The 17,913-nt window shown below is 66.1% G+C and overlaps 1 protein-coding gene across 1 annotated transcript in view; it reads left to right on the top strand.

The window, feature by feature from the left end:
* TIMELESS (timeless circadian regulator) overlaps window positions 1-17,897 on the top strand; it is a 28,283-nt gene extending 10,386 nt beyond the window's left edge. The window contains exons 2-30 of the mRNA XM_034792895.1: window positions 2,711-2,851; window positions 3,312-3,465; window positions 4,014-4,128; window positions 4,643-4,705; window positions 4,888-4,989; window positions 5,414-5,569; window positions 5,904-6,037; window positions 6,692-6,819; window positions 7,064-7,200; window positions 7,473-7,690; window positions 8,105-8,208; window positions 9,187-9,356; window positions 9,740-9,868; window positions 10,381-10,532; window positions 10,709-10,806; window positions 11,109-11,235; window positions 11,666-11,867; window positions 12,119-12,270; window positions 12,668-12,753; window positions 12,886-13,009; window positions 13,367-13,449; window positions 13,620-13,762; window positions 14,331-14,532; window positions 14,899-14,967; window positions 15,380-15,498; window positions 16,404-16,596; window positions 16,757-16,814; window positions 17,133-17,215; window positions 17,533-17,897. Coding sequence (XP_034648786.1) covers window positions 2,755-2,851; window positions 3,312-3,465; window positions 4,014-4,128; window positions 4,643-4,705; window positions 4,888-4,989; window positions 5,414-5,569; window positions 5,904-6,037; window positions 6,692-6,819; window positions 7,064-7,200; window positions 7,473-7,690; window positions 8,105-8,208; window positions 9,187-9,356; window positions 9,740-9,868; window positions 10,381-10,532; window positions 10,709-10,806; window positions 11,109-11,235; window positions 11,666-11,867; window positions 12,119-12,270; window positions 12,668-12,753; window positions 12,886-13,009; window positions 13,367-13,449; window positions 13,620-13,762; window positions 14,331-14,532; window positions 14,899-14,967; window positions 15,380-15,498; window positions 16,404-16,596; window positions 16,757-16,814; window positions 17,133-17,215; window positions 17,533-17,633 — 3,699 coding nt within the window. The 5' untranslated portion in view covers window positions 2,711-2,754 and the 3' untranslated portion in view covers window positions 17,634-17,897. The remainder of the gene's footprint in view (window positions 1-2,710; window positions 2,852-3,311; window positions 3,466-4,013; window positions 4,129-4,642; window positions 4,706-4,887; window positions 4,990-5,413; window positions 5,570-5,903; window positions 6,038-6,691; window positions 6,820-7,063; window positions 7,201-7,472; window positions 7,691-8,104; window positions 8,209-9,186; window positions 9,357-9,739; window positions 9,869-10,380; window positions 10,533-10,708; window positions 10,807-11,108; window positions 11,236-11,665; window positions 11,868-12,118; window positions 12,271-12,667; window positions 12,754-12,885; window positions 13,010-13,366; window positions 13,450-13,619; window positions 13,763-14,330; window positions 14,533-14,898; window positions 14,968-15,379; window positions 15,499-16,403; window positions 16,597-16,756; window positions 16,815-17,132; window positions 17,216-17,532) is intronic.
* Window positions 17,898-17,913: the final 16 nt, after the last annotated feature.

Raw genomic sequence — 17,913 nt, 5'->3', positions numbered from 1 at the left:
TGTGACGGAGCAGGGAGCAGGGCAGATTTGACCTGGGAATGTTGCAGGGGGGTTGCAGTGGGGATGTGGGACTTCCCTTGAAGGAAGCTACCTGAGCTGTAACCTGAGCCAGGAACGGGGGTGGGGAGAATTAACACCTTCTGCCCGGGAGACTGGACAAAGGAGAGGAGCAGCGGGAGGAGTTTGGAGTTTTCAGGTTGGGCTGGGTGGTGCAACGCAGGGAACCCCAAGCTGGGGTCTAAGCTCCCTGAACCTCCCAGAGGGACCTAATTGAGGGGGTCTGGTCGTGCCTACACGCTCTGCTTGAGACTGTGTTCCTGTCCTTAAATAAACCTTCTGCTTTACTGGCTGGCTGAGAGTCGCAGTGAATCTCGGGAAGAGGGGTGCAGAGCCCTAACTCCCCCACAATCCGCAACTCGTGCTGGCATGGGTGCCTTTTGCCTGACTCCTCGGGCGCTGGGTGCCGCGGGCGGGCGCTGGGTGCCGCGGGCTGGCCCGGCATGGGGCGTCGGGCTGAGGTGCGCGCAGCCAGTGGGTGAAATATAAACCGTCTGGCCATGGGGAGGGGGCGTCTCTGCTCCCCGACACAGTGACCCACTTTAGCGCGGCCAGCCCCTCCCGGGCCGGCCTGGCCCCCCTCGGACAGCGGCAGGGCAATGGGTTAGCTTGGGGGAAGTGGAGCAGTTGCATAAGGGAGTTATGTGATGTGCCAGCTCCTGGGGGTGGTGCCGGTGCGCTGCGGGGGGTAGGGGGTGGGGGAGGGAGGGGAAGCAAAGGCCTTTTTTAGGGTGGACGCCGGCAGCAGAGAGTTCATCTGCCGGGATCTGTAAGGCAGGTGGGGGCGGACTGGCGGAGCGCCTGGGACGACCGGCTCTGTGAGTGCGCGCCGGGGCGGGGGAACCGGCTGGGCTGGAAGCAGAAAGGGGGTCGCAAGGAAAGGAGGCATGGGTGGGGGGGGGAATCCTGGAGCAAATGCTGCTCCGGACTGTGCAGTTTTTCTGCTGGACCCTCGGCCCAGCCTGGCTCTAGTGGTTAAGGGCTCCGGTTGCCTCCCTCCTGGGCCCTTAGATTCACATTTACTGGAGGGAAGGGGGGCTGTTCCCCTGGGGGGGCGTTGCTGCTGTTTGGGTGTCACTCCTGAATCTTGGCCAGGCTGCATCACCCGGGGGACCATCCGGCCGGGATCCCGTCTCCGCTGAGGGCAGGTGCAAAGGGTCGTTTCCTTCTGGCCGTGGTAGTTAGTGGGTGGATTGTGGCCTGGAGCAGGACCGTTTCCAGCCTGGCCAAAACTCTCGGCTGTTTTTTAATGTCCAGTCCTGCTCCATGCTTGACCTTGGTGATCTCCTGTGGCTGTGAGTTCCACAGGCTCACGGTGCTGTGGGGATGGGGTGGGGAACAGCCTTTCCTGTTCGCAGGTGTGAATTGGCCTGTTGGAAGGACAGCCTGGTTGTGACACACGTAGCTAACGGCCAGGCCCCCGGCTCTGGGCAGGGAGTGAGGGGTTGAGTGGGCAGAGCAGGGGACTGGGAGCCAGGACTCCTGGGTTCTTCCCTTGACTCCTTGTGTGATCCCAGGCGGGTCGCTTCCTCTCCCGGGGCACTGTGTCCCGGTATCACCCGGCTCGGGAGCGGGCAGCGTCCTGCCCCCGAACCACGGGGCTGTGGGAACTGTCAGGTGCTGTGCTCCAGGGCAGGGAGTGAATGTCCCTGTGACTTGGGGGACGGGGGGGGGGGAGGGGGGAAGCTGGAGGTGCCGATGGGGCAGGTGAGAGGCTGGGCGTGGCGTGGCACGAGCTGCAGGTGCCTTGTGCTCCCCAGGCTGCACCTCTCTGAGTGGGAAACTGAAGGAACCTTGATGTTTTGGGGGGGGGCATCCTGGTCCCCATCCCCCCCCGCCGCCAGCTGCCACGTGTCTCCATCTGCCAGGGAGCCGGCTCCGCGTTGCTTAGCAGGCCACCTGATCCTGCTGCCTTCGTCTGGGTCTCCAGGGCACCGGGCGCTGCTTCCATAGCAACTCCCCCGCCGGCAGCCGGGCCGTGGGGATCGGGCTCCTCCCCAGAGACGGGTGTCATGGGCTGGTCCCGCAGGCTTGCCGCTCATTCCAGCGCTCGGCAGCTCCCCAGTGCCTGCCTGTGCGTCCGTGTCTCGTCCTCCGCTGGGTCTTTGCTCGCTGCTGGGTTCACGGGGAGTGGGGACTAGTGGTTAGAGTGTGTGGGGGGGCTGGCAGCCAGGACTCCTGGGTTCCGTCCCTGGCTCTGGGAGGGGAGTGGGGTCTAGTGGTTAGACCAGGGGGGTGGGCAGCCAGGACTCCTGGGTTCCGTCCCTGGCTCTGGGAGGGGAGTGGGGTCTAGTGGTTAGACCAGGGGGGTGGACAGCCAGGACTCCTGGGTTCCGTCCCTGGCTTTGGGAGGGGAGTGGGGTCTAGTGGTTGGTGGTGGGGGGGAGGAGGTTGGGAGTTGGGATTCTTGAGTTCTACCCCCTAGCTGTGTCCCTGGATCACTGCATGACCCTTGATATGTCACTTAATCTTGCTTTGCCTCAGTTTCCCCACTTGGTCATGGAGGGAGAGTGATTTCCACCCCCAACCCCTCATGACTGCTGGCGAAGGGCTCGGAGACCCTGTAGATGTGCGAAGGGCTGGAGTGAGGGGTGGGGCTGGCGGGTCCCGTCCTGGGCTGTGGCGGGAGGCCTCACTGGCTCTGTCCTTGCAGGTTTGGCTCTCTGGCCGCTCCCTCTTCTGGCTGGGCTGGGATTTATGGACTTGTACATGATGAACTGCGAGCTCCTGGCAACGTGCAGCGCCCTGGGCTACTTGGAGGGGGACGTGTACCACAAGGAGCCCGACTGCTTGGGTACGCCGGCGAGGGGCCAGCCCAGAATGGGCCAGTCCCTGGGTGGGAAGATCCTTGGCTCACCAGGTCGACCCGGGAGGGGATGGCTGGGTTCCTGGTTGGGAGCTGCTCCCTGGGACTCCTGGGTTCCAGTCCCTTCTCCTCTCCGTGCCTTCCTTTCCCCAGTAGGGGGGTGCTGACCGACCCTTTCCCCCTCACTGGGTGCTTGAGATCTTTCTTAAAAGGGTAGTGACCCTCAGCTCTGCCCTTCCCCTGCCCCAAAGGAAGAAGTGCCCCACCTGAAGGGTGTTTCAAAGCAGCTTCCGTCCCAGCCGCTGCGTGGTCCCTTTGGATGCGCCCAGCTCTGGGGGGGAGGAGACCGGCTGCTTGTGTGGGCAGGGCCAGGACTCTGCGTGGGGGGCAGAGAAGCTAGGCTGGGCGCTTGTGGGGGTCACACCCTCTGCTCCCCCCCCTCCCCCAGAGAGCGTGAAGGATTTGATCCGTTACCTGCGTTATGAGGATGAGACGCGGGACGTCCGCCAGCAGCTGGGCGCGGCCCAGATCCTGCAGAACGACCTGCTGCCCCTCATCGCCCAGTACCCACAGGACAAGCTGCTCTTCGACGCTGTCGTCAGGTACGGCCCCACGGCGTCCACTCCCGGCCTGCGGGCTTCTCCGCCCAGCCTGGCGCCAAGCCACGTGGCTAGCGTCCCTCCTGGGGTGGGTGTCTTATAGCTACAGTGTCCGTGCTGCTCTGGGCTCATATCGGAGGAGGCAGATGCAGGAAGCGGTAGGATCCTGTGGCGGGTAGGTCCGCAGTCTGGGACGATCCGTCTCCCCCAGGCGGGAGCGTTGCCTGGGTCCTGAGGAGCAGAACTGTCGGCCCCAGTCCCTGTTCTGGAGCTCCGGGGGTGGCTGCGGTGCAGAGGGCTGGGCTGGGCTGGGCTGGGCTGGGCGAGGAACCCACAGCCCTGGGTGGGTGAGCCGGGATTGAACCTGGGACCTCTGGATCTAAATCCCAAGGCTGCAGCAAGCTTGTTGGCCTCCAGCCGGCGCTCTGCCGGGTCCTGCACCTGGCGAGAAGTCGCCCGAGAGCTGGGTGGCTGCGCCCCGGGGGAAGGGTCTGCACGGTGCCGGAGGCTCCTGCCATGTCTGTGAGTCCCCCCCCGGTCTCCTCCCACAGGCTGATGGTGAACCTGACCCAGCCGGCCCTGCTCTGCTTTGGCAAAGTCCCGCACGACCCCGGTTCCCGGCACTGCTTCCTGCAGGTTGTGTCCTACCTGCAGGCCTACAAAGAGGTGAGGCTGCCTGCCCTCTTCCCCCCTCTGGGATAACAGGGCTGTGGGGAATGGGGGCAGCTGCCCCCATCCCAGCGGGGGGTGAGCCAAGGTGGCCCTGTTAGGTAAAAGTAGCCACCTGTCCCAGTCTGACACGGGGCTGAATGGCGGGAGGAGGGTGGTCACAGAGATCCTTGGGTCTTTCCAGCCCTGGATGCCCCCTTTGTGCCACCGGGAGGAGTGGGGGGCCTCTGGGTGCCCGGGAAATCCGTATCCAGGTGCCCGGAACTAAAATTGCCCTTCTCCGCCCCCTGGCTGGCTGCTCCCCCCCCAGAGCTGGCCGCCTTTTACCAGGGCTGCCTGCGTCCTGGAGCTGGAGGGGTGGGTACAAGGCCTGTCTGCCCTTAAGCTCCCCCTGCTGGCTCCGCATCAGCCAGCGTCCCCCCGGCATCCCGGGGCCATACCCCTCCCGCCCCATGCCACAGGGGGCGCTCTCTTCCCGGCCCCGGCCCTCATGCTGGGTTCTCCCCGCCAGGCGTTCGCCAGTGAGAAGGTGTTCGGGGTGCTGAGCGAGAAACTCTACGACCTGCTGCAGCTGGTGAGTGTGGCCCCGGCCTGCGGGGAGGGGGGTGGAGGGGACGGCAAGGGGAGTTTGGCACTGAGTCAAGTGCCTAATTCCCATAGGCCATGTAGGATGGGCCCCAAACCTGCTCCCGGAGGGCTGGGATGAGCTGGGAGGCAGCGGGTTTCCGTCAGTCACTTTCTCATTGGTCCCCCCAGGACTGGGAGCAGAGGCAGGAAGAGGACAACCTGCTGGTCGAGAGAATTCTGCTGCTTGTGCGGAACGTGCTTCATATCCCTGCCGACCCCGAGGAGGAGAAGGTAATGGGGGGGGGGGGGGCTGATCCCCTGCTCAGGGGGCGTGGGGGCTGATCCCCTTGGTGGGCAGGGGAGGGGTCTCTGTCTCCTTGCCACGTGTGGCTGGCAAATGGCCAGCAGCCCTGATGTGAGGAGGAGGGCTGGGGGGAGATGCCACCACTGGAGGCAGTCTGGGAGGGGCGGAGTGTGTGTGTGTGGGGGGGTTTGTCATCTCTTGCAGCTGGTTCTTGCTCCCCGCGTGGGGGGCAGGTAGCGAGTTCCGGGATCTTCCTGCTGGGACACCGTGCCCTGGGGAAGGGTGGGAGACCCAGGGAGAAGCCAGGCTCTGCTCTTGTGTGGCGTGAGCTCCCCCCGGTGGCGGGGCGGTAGCCAGGGGAGGCTGGACCCCTGCCCCACGCTCAGCCCCACACCCCTTCCCGTGTGCCAGAGCGTGGATGACGACGCCAGTACCCACGACCGGGTGCTCTGGGCCATACACGTCAGCAGCATGGACGACCTGCTGAAGTTCCTGGCTAGCTCCTCGGCCGAGCAGCAGTGGGGCCTGCACGTGCTGGAGATCATCTCGCTGATGTTCAGGGACCAGGTGAGCGCTCCTGGGTTGGAAGCTGGCTGGATTCATCCATTTCTGGGGGGCAGAGGGGGAAGCAATGCATGTTTTTGGGGGGCAGAACATACGGCAGCCAGTTGTGCCAAGGGGCTGGGGGACCACACCTTTGTGCATGGGGGTGTTGGCATCTCTCTAAGAGGCCCAGCATGGAGCCCCTGGCAGCTGGCCTCACCACCCCACCCGCAAGGAGTCTCAGCGGGGCCTTCACCCTGCCCCCCAGCCCGGAGGAGCAGTGCCAACTGGGATATGTAGTCCCCCAGGGGTGGCCGTATTGTAGGATGGGCAGGTCACCAGCCTGCTGTCCCAGCAGGATCCGGAGCAGCTGGCGGCCACGGGGCAGGCCCGCCCGGCCAAGGAGCAGGTGGCAGACGTGAGGGACCTGGAGGTGCTGCGGCAGAGGGAGCTGGCGGAGAGGAAGAGCCGGGCGTTCCAGCGAGGGAGCAGGTGAGCTGGGGGCTGCGGCTGGCTCCTTGAGGCAGGGGGAGGGAGGCTGGGGGATCAGGTGCCTCCCCTCAGAGAAGTGGGCTCGACACCGGCCTGGCGACACGAGTTTGGGGCTCCATACACCATCTAGATCTCCATGACGTGCTGTTTGTGCGGTGGGCAGCCGCTAGCAGGGGACTGCGGGTCGGGAGTGAGGGGCACGGGCAGAGCTGAGGGGATGGGGGAGCCCAGGGCGGGGCTAGCAGGGGGCTGCGGTTTGGGGTTGAGGGGCACGGGCAGAGCTGAGGGGAGGGGGGAGCCCAGGGCGGGACTAGCAGGGGGCTGTGGGTCAGGGTTGAGGGGCACGGGCAGAGCTGTGAGGAGGGGGGAGCCCAGGGCGGGGCTAGCAGGGGGCTGCGGTTGGGGGTTGAGGGGCATGGGCAGAGCTGTGGGGAGCGGGGAGCCCAGGGCAGGGCTAGCAGGGGACTGTGGTTTGGGGTTGAGGGGCACCGAGCTGTGCAGGAACTGCTCTGGCCCGTCCTTCTCCTGCCCCTCAGTTCAGAGGGCACCGCGTTCCTGTGTGCCAGAGGCTGCTGCCTTCTGGGGGGGGGCGCTGCAGCTCATCTTCTTTTCCCCGCCCCCTCGCCTGGCTCACCCCAACCTCTGTGCCCCCAGGCACTCCCGGTTCGGCGGCTCCTACGTGGTCCAGGGGCTGAAATCCATCGGCGACAGGGACCTCGTGTTCCACAAGGGGCTGCACAACGTAGGTGCCTTCTGCCCACGCCTGGCCGGCCTTACCCGGGGGAGGGGAGCTCTGTGTATGTTTGGGGGGGGTGACGGATGGGGGGCTCTCCCTTGGGAGCTGAGGAAGGAGCAGGGCTGGAGGAAGGCAGCAGAGACTGATCCAACAGCTCCGTGGTGGCCCGAGGCCATTTGGATCCCATGTGCCTGGGGGCTGGGACATAGAGCGGACCCTGTGGATCTGGGACAGAGCGATCGGGAGGGGCGGGGGGGATGTGGGGGGGATGTTCCTCTCCTCACTCTCCCCCCNCCCCAAGCGCCGGCAGCCGGCCCGGGAGGCAGAGCTGCGCCGGCGCTCGGCCCTCAACGTCCGCCTCTTCCTGAGGGAGTTCTGCGGAGACTTCCTGGAGAGCTGCTACAACCCCCTCATGCGCCTGGTCAAGGTGAGCGCGGGCGGCGGCGGTCGCTGCAGCACCGGGCCCCCGCCCCTCCCGGCCCCGCCTGCCGGGCGGGCGCTGCAGTGCGCGGCTGGGAGCCTCTGACCCCAGGCTGAGCAGTTTCCCCTGCCCTCAGGGGGGCAGTGATGCAGGGGTTGGTTATTCAGCATCACTAGCTCCAATCCCGTCAGCGCCCCGGAGCAGCATGGGAGGGTCTCGGGGGTGGGGGCTGGGCAGGAGGGTCCCCGCTGCCCCCCCAACCTGTATGCACTCCCCAGGACCAGCTGCTCCGGGAGAAAAGCCAGCAGCATGACGAGACCTACTACCTGTGGGCCATGGCCTTCTTCATGGCCTTCAACCGCGGCCGGCGCTTCCGGCCCGAGCTGGTGTCTGAGACGGTCAGCGTCCGCGCCTTCCACTTCATCGAGCAGAACCTCACCGCCTACTACGAGGCCATGCTCCTGGACAAGAAGGAGGCTACGTCGTGGGCCAGGCGGTGAGCAGGGCGCCCGACCGCCCCTCTCCACCGGGCCGGGGGGGGCGCTGAATGGGACCGGAATGGCCCAGTGCAGGGAGGGAGTGCGGTTTAGTGGTTAGAGCTGGGGGGGGCTGGGAGCCAGGACTCCTGGGTTCTATCCCTTGTTCGGAGAGGGGAGGGGGGGTGTCTAGTGGCTTGGGGGGGGGGGGGGGGGCTAGAAGCCAGGATGCCTGGGTTCTTTCCCCAGTTCTCAACTCCAGGAATCCTTGGTTGACTCCCTTCACCCTCTGCCTGTCACCTGCCACCTTACCCTCCCCTGGGGGGCCAGGGGGGCCGTGTCCCGCCCCTCCTCCCACACACACCTGAGCTAGGTGCCAAGGGCGGCTGTCCAAGCGGGGGTACTCTCCTGACCAGCCTCTGATCCGTGCCCAGAATGCACCTGGCCCTGAAGGCCTACCGGGAGCTGCTGACCACGGTGCAAGAGATGGATCGCTCCCCGGACGAGGCCGTGCGGGAATGCAGCAAGATCATTAAGAGTGAGTGCACCCCCGGGCCAGTCCCCACCCCCCCGCGCACTCAGCCCCCACCCCCACCCCTTGGACCCAGCTGGGGGGAGGGGGTTGCTCTTAACTGGGTGTCACGGAGTATTGGGGAACTCAGGGCCCTGCACCCCCGGCTTCCTGCGATTCACCATGACTCTCAGGCAGCCAGTAAAGCAGAAGGTTTATTTGGATGACAGGAATACAGTCCAAGACAGGTCTTGCAGGCACAGACAACAGGGCCCCCCTCAGTTAGGTCCAGCTTGGGGTCCTAGGGCATCCCAGCCCCCCCTCAGTTTGGGGGGTCAGAGCCATCTCTGCCTCCCAGCCATCTCTCCAGCCCGCTTCCAGCACTCTGCCTTCAGCGACCCCTCCCACAGCCTTTGTTCAGTTTCCCGGGCCAAGGAGTCACCTGGCCTCCAACCCCTTCCTGGGTTCTCATGTTACATGCTCAGGTATGTTCCTTCGGGCAGACTCCCATCCCCCAATGCAGACTATCCTAGCCACACTCCCCTGTCAGCATTCACAGACCACAGTAAGAACAGTCCCAGTTCGTCACACTGGGGCTCCCAGCCCCTTGGTACTGGGCCTCCCAGCTATGACATGGGATGACATGGTCATGGCTGCCCTGAGGCTGGATCAGGGCCAGCTTCCCCTTGAAGGAGGAGGTCCCATTCCCCACCGCCCTGAGCCAGCCAGTCCCCACCCTGGGGCCAGATGGGAGCTGGCACCCCCTAGAGGAGAAAGGCCTGGTGCCCCATCTCCTACCCCCTTCCCCCAAACCAGCCAGTCCCCTGCCCTGCAGCCAGATCGGGGCCGGGCCCCCTTGAGGGGAAAACCCCCCCCCCACACCTCATTCCCCTAGGCTGCCCAGCCCCACCAATCCTGTGTCAGCCCCTTTGCCTGGCGGGCGCTGACCCCCGGCCAGGCCAGGGCGCTCGCTCACTCTCCCTTGCTGTGACACGCTCCCCCCAGATAACATCTTCTACCTGATGGAGTACCGGGAGCTCTTCCTCGCTCTCTTCCGCAAGTTCCAGGAGACCCGCCAGCCCCGCTGCTTCCTGCGAGACCTGGTGGAGACCACCCACCTCTTCCTCAAGATGCTGGAGGCCTTCTGCCGAGGCAGGAACAACCTGGTGGTGCAGGTAGCTAGGGCGGGGGCGGGCTGGGATGGGGAGTGGGAAGAGGGGGGGGGGGGCGGTTGTGTCTGGGGGGGGCACCTGCTTATTTGCCCCCCTTGGACAGGGGGAGGTGCCCCTGATCTGACCCAGGGCCATGCTAACCCCCTCCTCCCCAGGTGGGTACAGGGGGAGCGGGGCTGGCCCCTGGTTTGGCCCACGGCCCCCACATTTCCCCCCCAGCTGTGGCTGACTCTCCCTTACCTGACAGTCACTCCTAGTGGCCAGCAGGGGGCGCCAGAAGCTCGGCTTCCTGTGTGCCTCAGGGCAGGGGGTTCGGTCCTGGGGTCTGCCAGCCGGACAGGGGGAGCATTGCGGGGGCCTCTCACTGCGCCGTCTCCTCCCTGCAGAGCAAAAGGGTGAGGAGGAAGAAGCAGCCCCGGGCCGGCCGGGCGGCCCCCCCCGCACAGCCCCGCGCCCCCCAGGAGCTGGAGGAGCTGTGGCCCAGCCTGGCGGAGCAGCTCGGCGCCTGCGCCCAGGTAGGAGGGGGCAGCGCCTGGGGTCCCTGCGGGGTCTGGGTCGGGGCTGCCCTGGGGGACCCGGCCCAGCGTGGCTTGGGCATCACCGGGGGCATGGCCTTGTCGCATGCACAGGCCACGCCCCTTGTGGGCATGCTAGGTGGCAGGGGATTCTGTGGGGTCCCCCTGGTGTGGGCATCTGGGGCAACCGTGGAAGGGCAGCTGTATCCCCATAGTGTTGGGGGGGTAGGACAGGCGCCCGTCCCCAGGGGCCAAGGTGGCTGAATCCATAGGGGGTGGGGAGTACTGCTCTGGGGGGCTGAGCCCACCGGAGGTGGGGAGTCTGGTTCAGTGGAGGCAGGTGCATTTGGGGGGGCTGGGCTCAGTGGGCTGGTGCCCCCCTGCCTGGGGCCAGCCCCCCAATGGGACATGGTGCTGTTCTGTGGTACCTCCATGGGCAGGGCTGGATCTGGCCCCTCCCTGCCAGGCACTGAGTCACCCCAGCCTCTCCCTGCCCCCCACTTCCCTGCCAGGAGACTGAGCCCCTCCCGGAAGACGTGGTCCCCTTCGACGCTGCCTCGGAGACCCTGGTGGAGGAGCAGCGAGCGGAGGCCATGGTGCGCATCCAGGACAGCCTGCTGGGCCGCCAGGCGCTGGCCGCCCTGACCCTGCTCCGCTCCGCCAGGTACTGCCCCCGGCCCCGCTGGGGGTCACCAGGGCGATGCGCCCACCTGCCATCAGTGCTGGGGGGGGCGGCGGGGACCCCTTGCCCTGGCCTGGGGGAGCCCCGGCCGACGGGGCGCGTGGGGGCCTCTCACTTCCCCAGCGCCCCAGCCTGACCTGTCTGCGTCCCCTTCCCAGGGAGGTGTGGCCCGAACAGGACGTGTTCGGCTCCCCGCAGGCAGCCCTGGACGAGGAGATCGAGCTGCTGAGACAGATTCTCTTTGCTCCCCTTCCTCGTGAGTATCCTTGCCAGGGGATGGGGGGGGGGGTCCTCTCCCATCACCCCAGTGCCACCCTCCCACTCACACAGCCTGATGGCTCCAGCCTGGCTCAGTCCAGCCATTCACACCCCCCCCTCCCCCTGTACAGCTGGGAGCCCCCTTAACCCCCGAGTGCCCGGGCTGGGCCTGGGCAGGCCCCGCCGCGGGGTGGTGCTGGGTGGGCAGCCCCGGGGTAAGGAGCCGGCTGTGTGTGCTGCCGCCGTTGACTCCCTGGTGGTGCCGCGTCCCCGTCATCCCGGGGTGTCTGGACATTGCAGGGCAAGCGGCACCTGAGGTCGAGGAGCCGGGGGAGGAGGAGGAGGAGGAGGAAGAGGAGGTAGAGGAAGAACTGGCGTCTGTCCAGGTGTCAGAAAAAGAGTTCAACTTCCTGGATTATCTGAAACGGTGAGTGGGACGCGCCGGTGGGAGGTCGGGTCAGGGCAGCAGGGCTGGGCCACACTCTCTCCAGGAGGCCAGCTGGGCCATGTAGGTCAAGGTGCCCTGGATCCTAACCCTGGGTGCACTGAGCCCCTGGGCTGGGCAGAACGTCTCCGGCTGGCAGGCGCTGTCACCCTGTGGGGTGACTCTTGGGCATGTGGAGGGACTTGGGGGCAGGCAAGACTCCTGGGTTCTATTCCTGGCTCTGTGTGGCTTTGAGCAAGTCGTTTGCCTGCTCTGTGCCTCGGTTTCCCCATTGGGTACAGGGAGGTTGATCCTTGCCTCTTGGAAGCTAAGCTGGGGGGGAGGGGGCTGGGGAAGGGGCCCTGTCCCTCGGCTGAGCTGTCCCATGATCCTTTGCTCACTCACCTGTGTATTGGGGGCTGGTGGGGGCCAGGTTTGCCAGCGCCAGCGTGGTCAAGGCCTACGTCCTGCTGCTCCGGGGCTACCGGCAGAACAGCGCCCACACCAACCACTGCGTGGCCAAGATGCTGCATCGCATCGCCTACGACCTCAAGATGGAGGCGCTGCTCTTCCAGCTCTCCGTCTTCTGCATCTTCAACCGCCTGCTCAGCGACCCCTCGGCCTCCGCCTACAAGGTGAGGGGCCCCTGGGGAGCCGCCCCAGGCAGGGCCCGCCCTTCACCAGGCTATGCCTGCGTCACCAACTCGCCAGCAGGGAACGGCCAATGCCGGGGAGAGGGGCCTCGAACCTCCACGCTTGCCTGTCAGTTAGAGCAGCCTTAGGGCTGCTCTAAGCTAAGCCCCGCTCCCTGCAGGCCCAGGGAAGCAGAGAATACCCTCTAACCTATGGGCCTCTAACCGCCCCACCCCACCCCCTGCCTTCCCAGGAGCTGGTGACCTTTGCCAAGTACGTCCTGGGCAAGTTCTTTGCCCTGGCAGCCACCAACAAGAAGGTCTATGTGGAGTTGCTGTTCTGGAAGAGCACGGCCACCGTGCGAGAGATGACGGAGGGCTACAGCTCACTGCAGGAAGGAGAGGGGTGAGTCTGGGCTGAAGGCTGCCAGCTTGAAGGAGGCCCTGGGATGGGGTGGGGGTGAAGCGTCTAAGCCCTCTCTGTGTTCCCCATATCCTTGGCCCTGCTTGCTACTACGTAGAGCAGCCTTGGGGCTGCTCTAGCTTCTGCTTTGCTAGGGCAGGGGCAGCGCCCTGACACCAGCTGCACACAATCCCCAGGAGGCCCTGCGCACGGGGGCGGTTCTCAGGGGAGGGACATCGGCACCCCATTTAAGGCCAGTTTGCAGGACGGTGACCCTAGGGCAGGGCGTCCCTCCTCCCCACCCCACGTGCCGCAGGCGGCTAGAGCCCCAGGGTCCCAGCCGGGGAGGGGAGGGTCTCTGACTCCAGCAGCACCTCACTGGGTCTCTGCTTCCCCCCAGCTCTGGTGCCCGGAGGGCCCCCAAGTGGACTCCGCAGGAGGAGGAGGAGCTGCGGGAGCTGTACCTGAAATACAAGGGAGTGGAAGGTACCAGCCGTCTTGTTAATGACCCGCCGGGGCGTCTGGGGCGGGGGAGCTGCCCAGGACTCCTGGGTTCTGTCCCAGCTCTGAGAGGGGAGTGGAGGCGTTTTTTGTAACCGCGCCCTGGCCTCTCCCCAGGTGCGGACGTCGTCGGCAGCATCCTCGCACACCTGCGGGCTCCCGGCCGGACCCGGAAGCAGGTCGTCAAGCAGCTGGTGCGGCTGGGGCTGGCTGAGAGCGCAAGGGATTTCCCGCAGGAGAGGTGGGTGCCCCCCGAGCCTCTCGGGAGCTGAATGGCAGGGGCTGGAGGGGGGCCAAGGGGGAGCCCCGAGCCGGCCACAAAGTGAAAAGAACCCAGCATCCGTGCACTGGGGACTCAGCGTGGCAGGGACAGTAAATCCCCTGCTCTCTGCATGGGGGGCGGGGGGTCTCCAGGGGGAGGTGGGCACTGGGGTGAGGGGACTAGGAGCCAGGACTCCTGGGTTCTATTCTCGGCCGTGTCACTGATGCGCTGTGACCATGGGGGAGTCCCTCCCATCCCAGCGCGGTGCGATCCGTGGTTGGGGGGCGCGGGGGCTGGATGTCCCTCCTGCCCCTGAGTGCCCGTGTTCTGGCCCAGGAAGGGGACGCGCCTCGTGCTGTGGACGGAGGAGCAGGAGCGGGAGCTGCAGCGGCTTTTCGAGGAGTTCCAGGGCGCAGACGGTAAGCGGGGGACCCCGGGGGGCAGAACAGGGGGCGGGAGCAGATTGATCGGGGGGCAGGGGGGTCTGATCAGCTGGGACTCATTAACCTCCTCACCCCCTCGTATCCCTGCGCCCAGTGTAATAAAGGGCTCTCCAGCCTGATGCAGAATCTCTCCGCCCCCCCGGCAGATATCCTGGGTAACATCATGAAGCACCTCACGGCCAAGCGCTCCAAAGCCCGCGTCGTGGAGAAGCTGCTGAGCCTGGGGCTGGTGGCAGAGCGCAAGGAGCTGTACAAGAAACGCAAGAGGAAGCCCGGCCTGCCTGGCATGGTACGGCACTGTGTGTGTGTTGGGCGGGGGGGTGTCCCCCCCTGCTGTCAGGGGCACACCCCCATTGCCCCTGCTGGGAGGGGTGGTCAGAGGGTAATTCCCCCCCCCTCCCGTTTGTGTGGGATGTGTTTCCGTGGGGCTGAGGTCCATGGGGGGGGGGGGCTCGAAAGGCCCCCCCCCCCGCCCTGGGGATTCCTTCCCATTTGGGTGCAGTTGCCTTCGCCGGCTTCTCTGGAGGGTCCCCAAGCACTTTATAGACCCTGATCCACCCCCAGCCATGCCCTGTCCCGAATTGTACGCATGGGGAAACCGAGGCATGGGGGGGGCATGACTCATGTTGAGTCCGTGGCAGAGCTGGGGATAGAACCCAGGAGTCCTAGCTCCCAGTGGGGCCCCCCCCCCCCCCCCCCACCCCCCCCCCCCCCCCCCCCTTTATGATCAGATGCAGCTATGAGTCTGGGCTGGGCACCCTCTCTTACCCCGCTCCCCCCTTCCCCCCCCAATGGACCCTGGGCAGGCCCCCCCCGCCCTTGGCCTATGACTTTACTGTCGCTCCCATCCCTTCCAGAGCGAGGACAGATCCCCGTGGGGTGCGGCTGGCCAGGAGGACTCTGCAGAGGGGGAAGAGGAGGAGAGCGACAGCGAGGAGGAGGAGGAGGAGGAGGCCTGGGAGGAAGGGGGCACAGAGGAGCGCCAGGAGCAGGGCAGCAAGAACCAGCTGGCGCCGGAGCAGGACGTGCAGGGCCTGGCGCGCCGCCTGAGGCAGGGAGGTGAGGAGCACGCTGGCTCCCCCAGTGGCGGCGGCGCACCCATGAGCGCCTCCTACTGGCCTGGGGAGCTGTTGGGCGGGGCACGTGGGCCTCTGTTGGGGGTGAGATGAGGGGCAGCGAATGCCGGCTGCCTCTGCTCCTTGGCCCAGACACACACAGGTTAAGGCCTGTGCCCGCACTGCCCCCCCCAGCCCCACGGCTCCTTAAAGGGGCCCCATCCGCGTTCAGCCCGGCTCCATCTCCCCCGTGAGCTCTGGGCCAAGGCTGACCTGGCCCCGCTGCCCGCTGGGATCCCTGGCTTGTGAGTCTCCAGCTCGGAGCGTTCCTGGGGCCATCTCTCACCTCTGCCCTCCCTTGTGCCCGCAGGCCTGGCTGGCTCCTTGCTGTGGCTTCAGAACTGCCTGAACCGAGTGGCCGAGGACCGGGAGGAAGATGGTTAGTACCCGGGGGGGCAGGATCGGTGCTGGGAGGGTGGCTGGCGCCGGGCATGGCCCTGCCACGCTCAGGAGATGCTGGCGGCTTCTCCCTGGGCTCCCGACATCGGCAGTGCCGCAGGGAAGGTCCCAGGGAGACGGCTCGTGAATGGGATCTGTTCCCTCCTGGGGCAAATGGGGGCACCCCAATACCGGCTGGGGTGAGATGCTCCTTGGGGTCAGCCAGGGGCATCGGGAGGGGATCCATGTGCATCTCTCCCCTACGCGGCGCCCACGTGAGCCCCCCGAGTCCCCCGGCACTAGCACCCCCACCTGGCATTTCCCGGTTTCGAAGGATCCCCCGGCTGTAGCCCCGACCCCCCTCTCCCCCATGCGCGGGGCAGGTTCATCCTCACGGTGCCCCCTGTCCCCAGGCACCGCCCAGCCCGTGCCCTTGGTGCCGCTCTTGGAGGAGAATGAGGACGCCATGGAGAACCAGGGGTTCCAGAAGCTGCTGCGGAAGGTCGGGGTTCGGGCCCCAGCTAATGAGCAGGTAATTACCCCCCGTCAGAGTCCCTGGGGGACGCTTGGGAACTGCTCCCTACCAAGCCAGTCAGGACTCTGGGGAGCCTCCTCTCTCGGAGCAGACTGGCTCCAGGGCAAGACGCTTCCACAGCTTTGACTTCCTGGGTCTGACCTTGGAGCATTCAGCATCTCCGTCCCCCCGTGCGCTTCCCGCAGCGAGTCTGCACCAGCGGGGTCCTGGGGCAGCCAGAGGGCCCTGCCCCCCAACTCCGCAGCCAGATGCGACTCTCAGCCAGACGGTAACACAGAAGAGTTATTAGACGACAGGAACACGGTCCAAACAAAGCTTGTAGATCCAGAAACCAGGACCCTCAGACAGGTCCATCTTGGGAGGCCAGAGCACCGTCTGGGCCCCCTTCATTTCCCCAGCCAGCTCCAAACTGAAACTCGCCAGCCCCTCTTCTGGCCTTTGTCTCTTTCCTGGGCCAGGAGGCCCCCTGATCCCTTTGTTCTCCAACACCTTCAGTTGGCCCCTTGCAGGGGAGGGGCCCAGGCCATCAGTTGCCAGGAGACAGGGCGTCGGCCATTCTCTGTGCAGACACCATCACACTGGCCCTCTAGGGCTCTGCAACAATCACACACCCTTATTCCACCACCAAGATACTTAAGAAATGCATAGGGGAAACTGAGGCACCCACACAGTATTCAGAGAAAACATTGAGAACATTCCCACTTCGTCTCACACACACACACACACACTCTCTCTCTCTCTCTCTCTCTCTCTGCATTGTGAGCGTGGCTGGTATGTGCCCAGGGGCGGAGGGGAAAGGATGTTTTCAGGGGGGGCTCCACTGGGACACCCCCCCCCCACGTGAGTGCCCCTGTCAGGCTGTGCCTGGCACGAACACTGCCCCTCCCCGCCCCCCCCCGCAGGAATCCTTCTGGCGCATCCCGGCCAAGCTGAGCCCCGAACAGCTCCGGCGCGCAGCTGCCTCCGTCGCCCAGGAGGAGCCTGAGGGAGAGGAAGACTCCCCGGGGGGGCCGGCCGCCGGCCCGGAGCAGAGAGCCCAGGCCCTGCAGACCTTGCGGCTGGCCCGGAGGAAGAGAGGGGTCCCAGCCATGCCAGGTGAGCGACGGGTGGGTGTTGGCTTGGGAGGCTGCCCCAGGAGGCAGGGGACAGGCTGAGCAGTGAGATGGGGTGGGGGAACTGTTGTGTTGCGCGCACACACGTGCGCACACACACACAGTCTCTCTCTCTCTGCTCTCACTTTCTTGTTCCATTTCAGAGGAGGAAACACCTGGCCTGGAGCAGCCACCAGCGTCCCCAGGGTCTGATCTGGAGAGGTGAGAGTCAGGAATGGTAACCCCACCCAGGCTCTGTGCCCACACAGGACTCCTGGGTTCTGTCCCTGGCTCTGAGAGGGGGACTGGGGCCTGGTGGGTTGGAGCGAGGTGGGACTGGGAGCCAGGACTCCTGCCTTTGACTCCCTTCTGCCTTGGGAAGTCCCTGCCCCTCTGTGCCTCAGTTTCCCCATCTCTAACAGGTAATGATGTCCCATCCAGGGGGTTGAGGTCTAGTGTTCATAAGGGGCTGGGCTGGGGCGGGCAGCTGGGGGTTGGGGGTGCCGGGGTTGCCCCTAATCCCTTCCCCTGTCATTGCAGGGACCTTCCTGTCCAGTCGCAACTGGGCCCCAAGCGGAGCCGTGTGATCCACAGTGATGACGACGAGGACCCCAAAAGCCGAGGTCTCCGAGCGCCTCCCTCTGCCCCTCCCTGCAGCCTGCCTGGCCCTGGGTGCAAGAGCCGCCCCCCCCCCACCCACACCCACACCCACACCCACAAAGGGGATGGGCACTGGTGGCAGCTGCTGTCCGGGGACATCCCTGGGGCAGAGCCAAGTGGGGCCCCAGGTGCCCCCTGCTCTGGGGGGTGGGAGTAGCCTCTGGAGTGCTGACAGGCTGAGTGTGGGGCTCAGCTGGAGGGGGGGCGGCCTGAGGGGAATGGGGGGTGGAGGGGGGAGGGGGACTCAGCCCTGAGGTCCCTCGTTTGTTCTCCCTTTCAGCTGAAGCGCCAGCCCAGCCAGACCCCAGCTCAGACGGGGAGGGGACACGGCCCCCCCGCCGGAGGAAGCGCCTGCGAATCGAGGAGGAGGAGGAGGATTAAAGGGGCCTGGCCAGACCCCCCCGCACGTCGCCTTGGCCTGCCCCCCCCCCCCCCAAGGCTCCTCCAGACTGCTCTCGGTGTGACCAGCTGCTTCAAACACTCCCCTCCACCCGCTGCCTGTCGGCCACGCACAGCCGGGGGGGAGGGGGGCAGTGCTGGGGCCAGGCCGTCGGGGGCACAGATGTGGGGGGGGGGGGGGCTGAGGAGCCAGCCCCTGCCCCTTCCTGGTTCCTTTTGCTTGTAATTCCCCCACAGAGGGGTCACTCCCCCCCCCCCCCCC

This window comes from Trachemys scripta, chromosome 16 (assembly GCF_013100865.1).
Source record: "Trachemys scripta elegans isolate TJP31775 chromosome 16, CAS_Tse_1.0, whole genome shotgun sequence".
Lineage (NCBI taxonomy): Eukaryota > Metazoa > Chordata > Testudines > Emydidae > Trachemys > Trachemys scripta.
The sequence above is the reverse complement of the archived record's forward strand: the minus strand, read 5'-3'. Positions and strand labels throughout refer to the sequence as shown.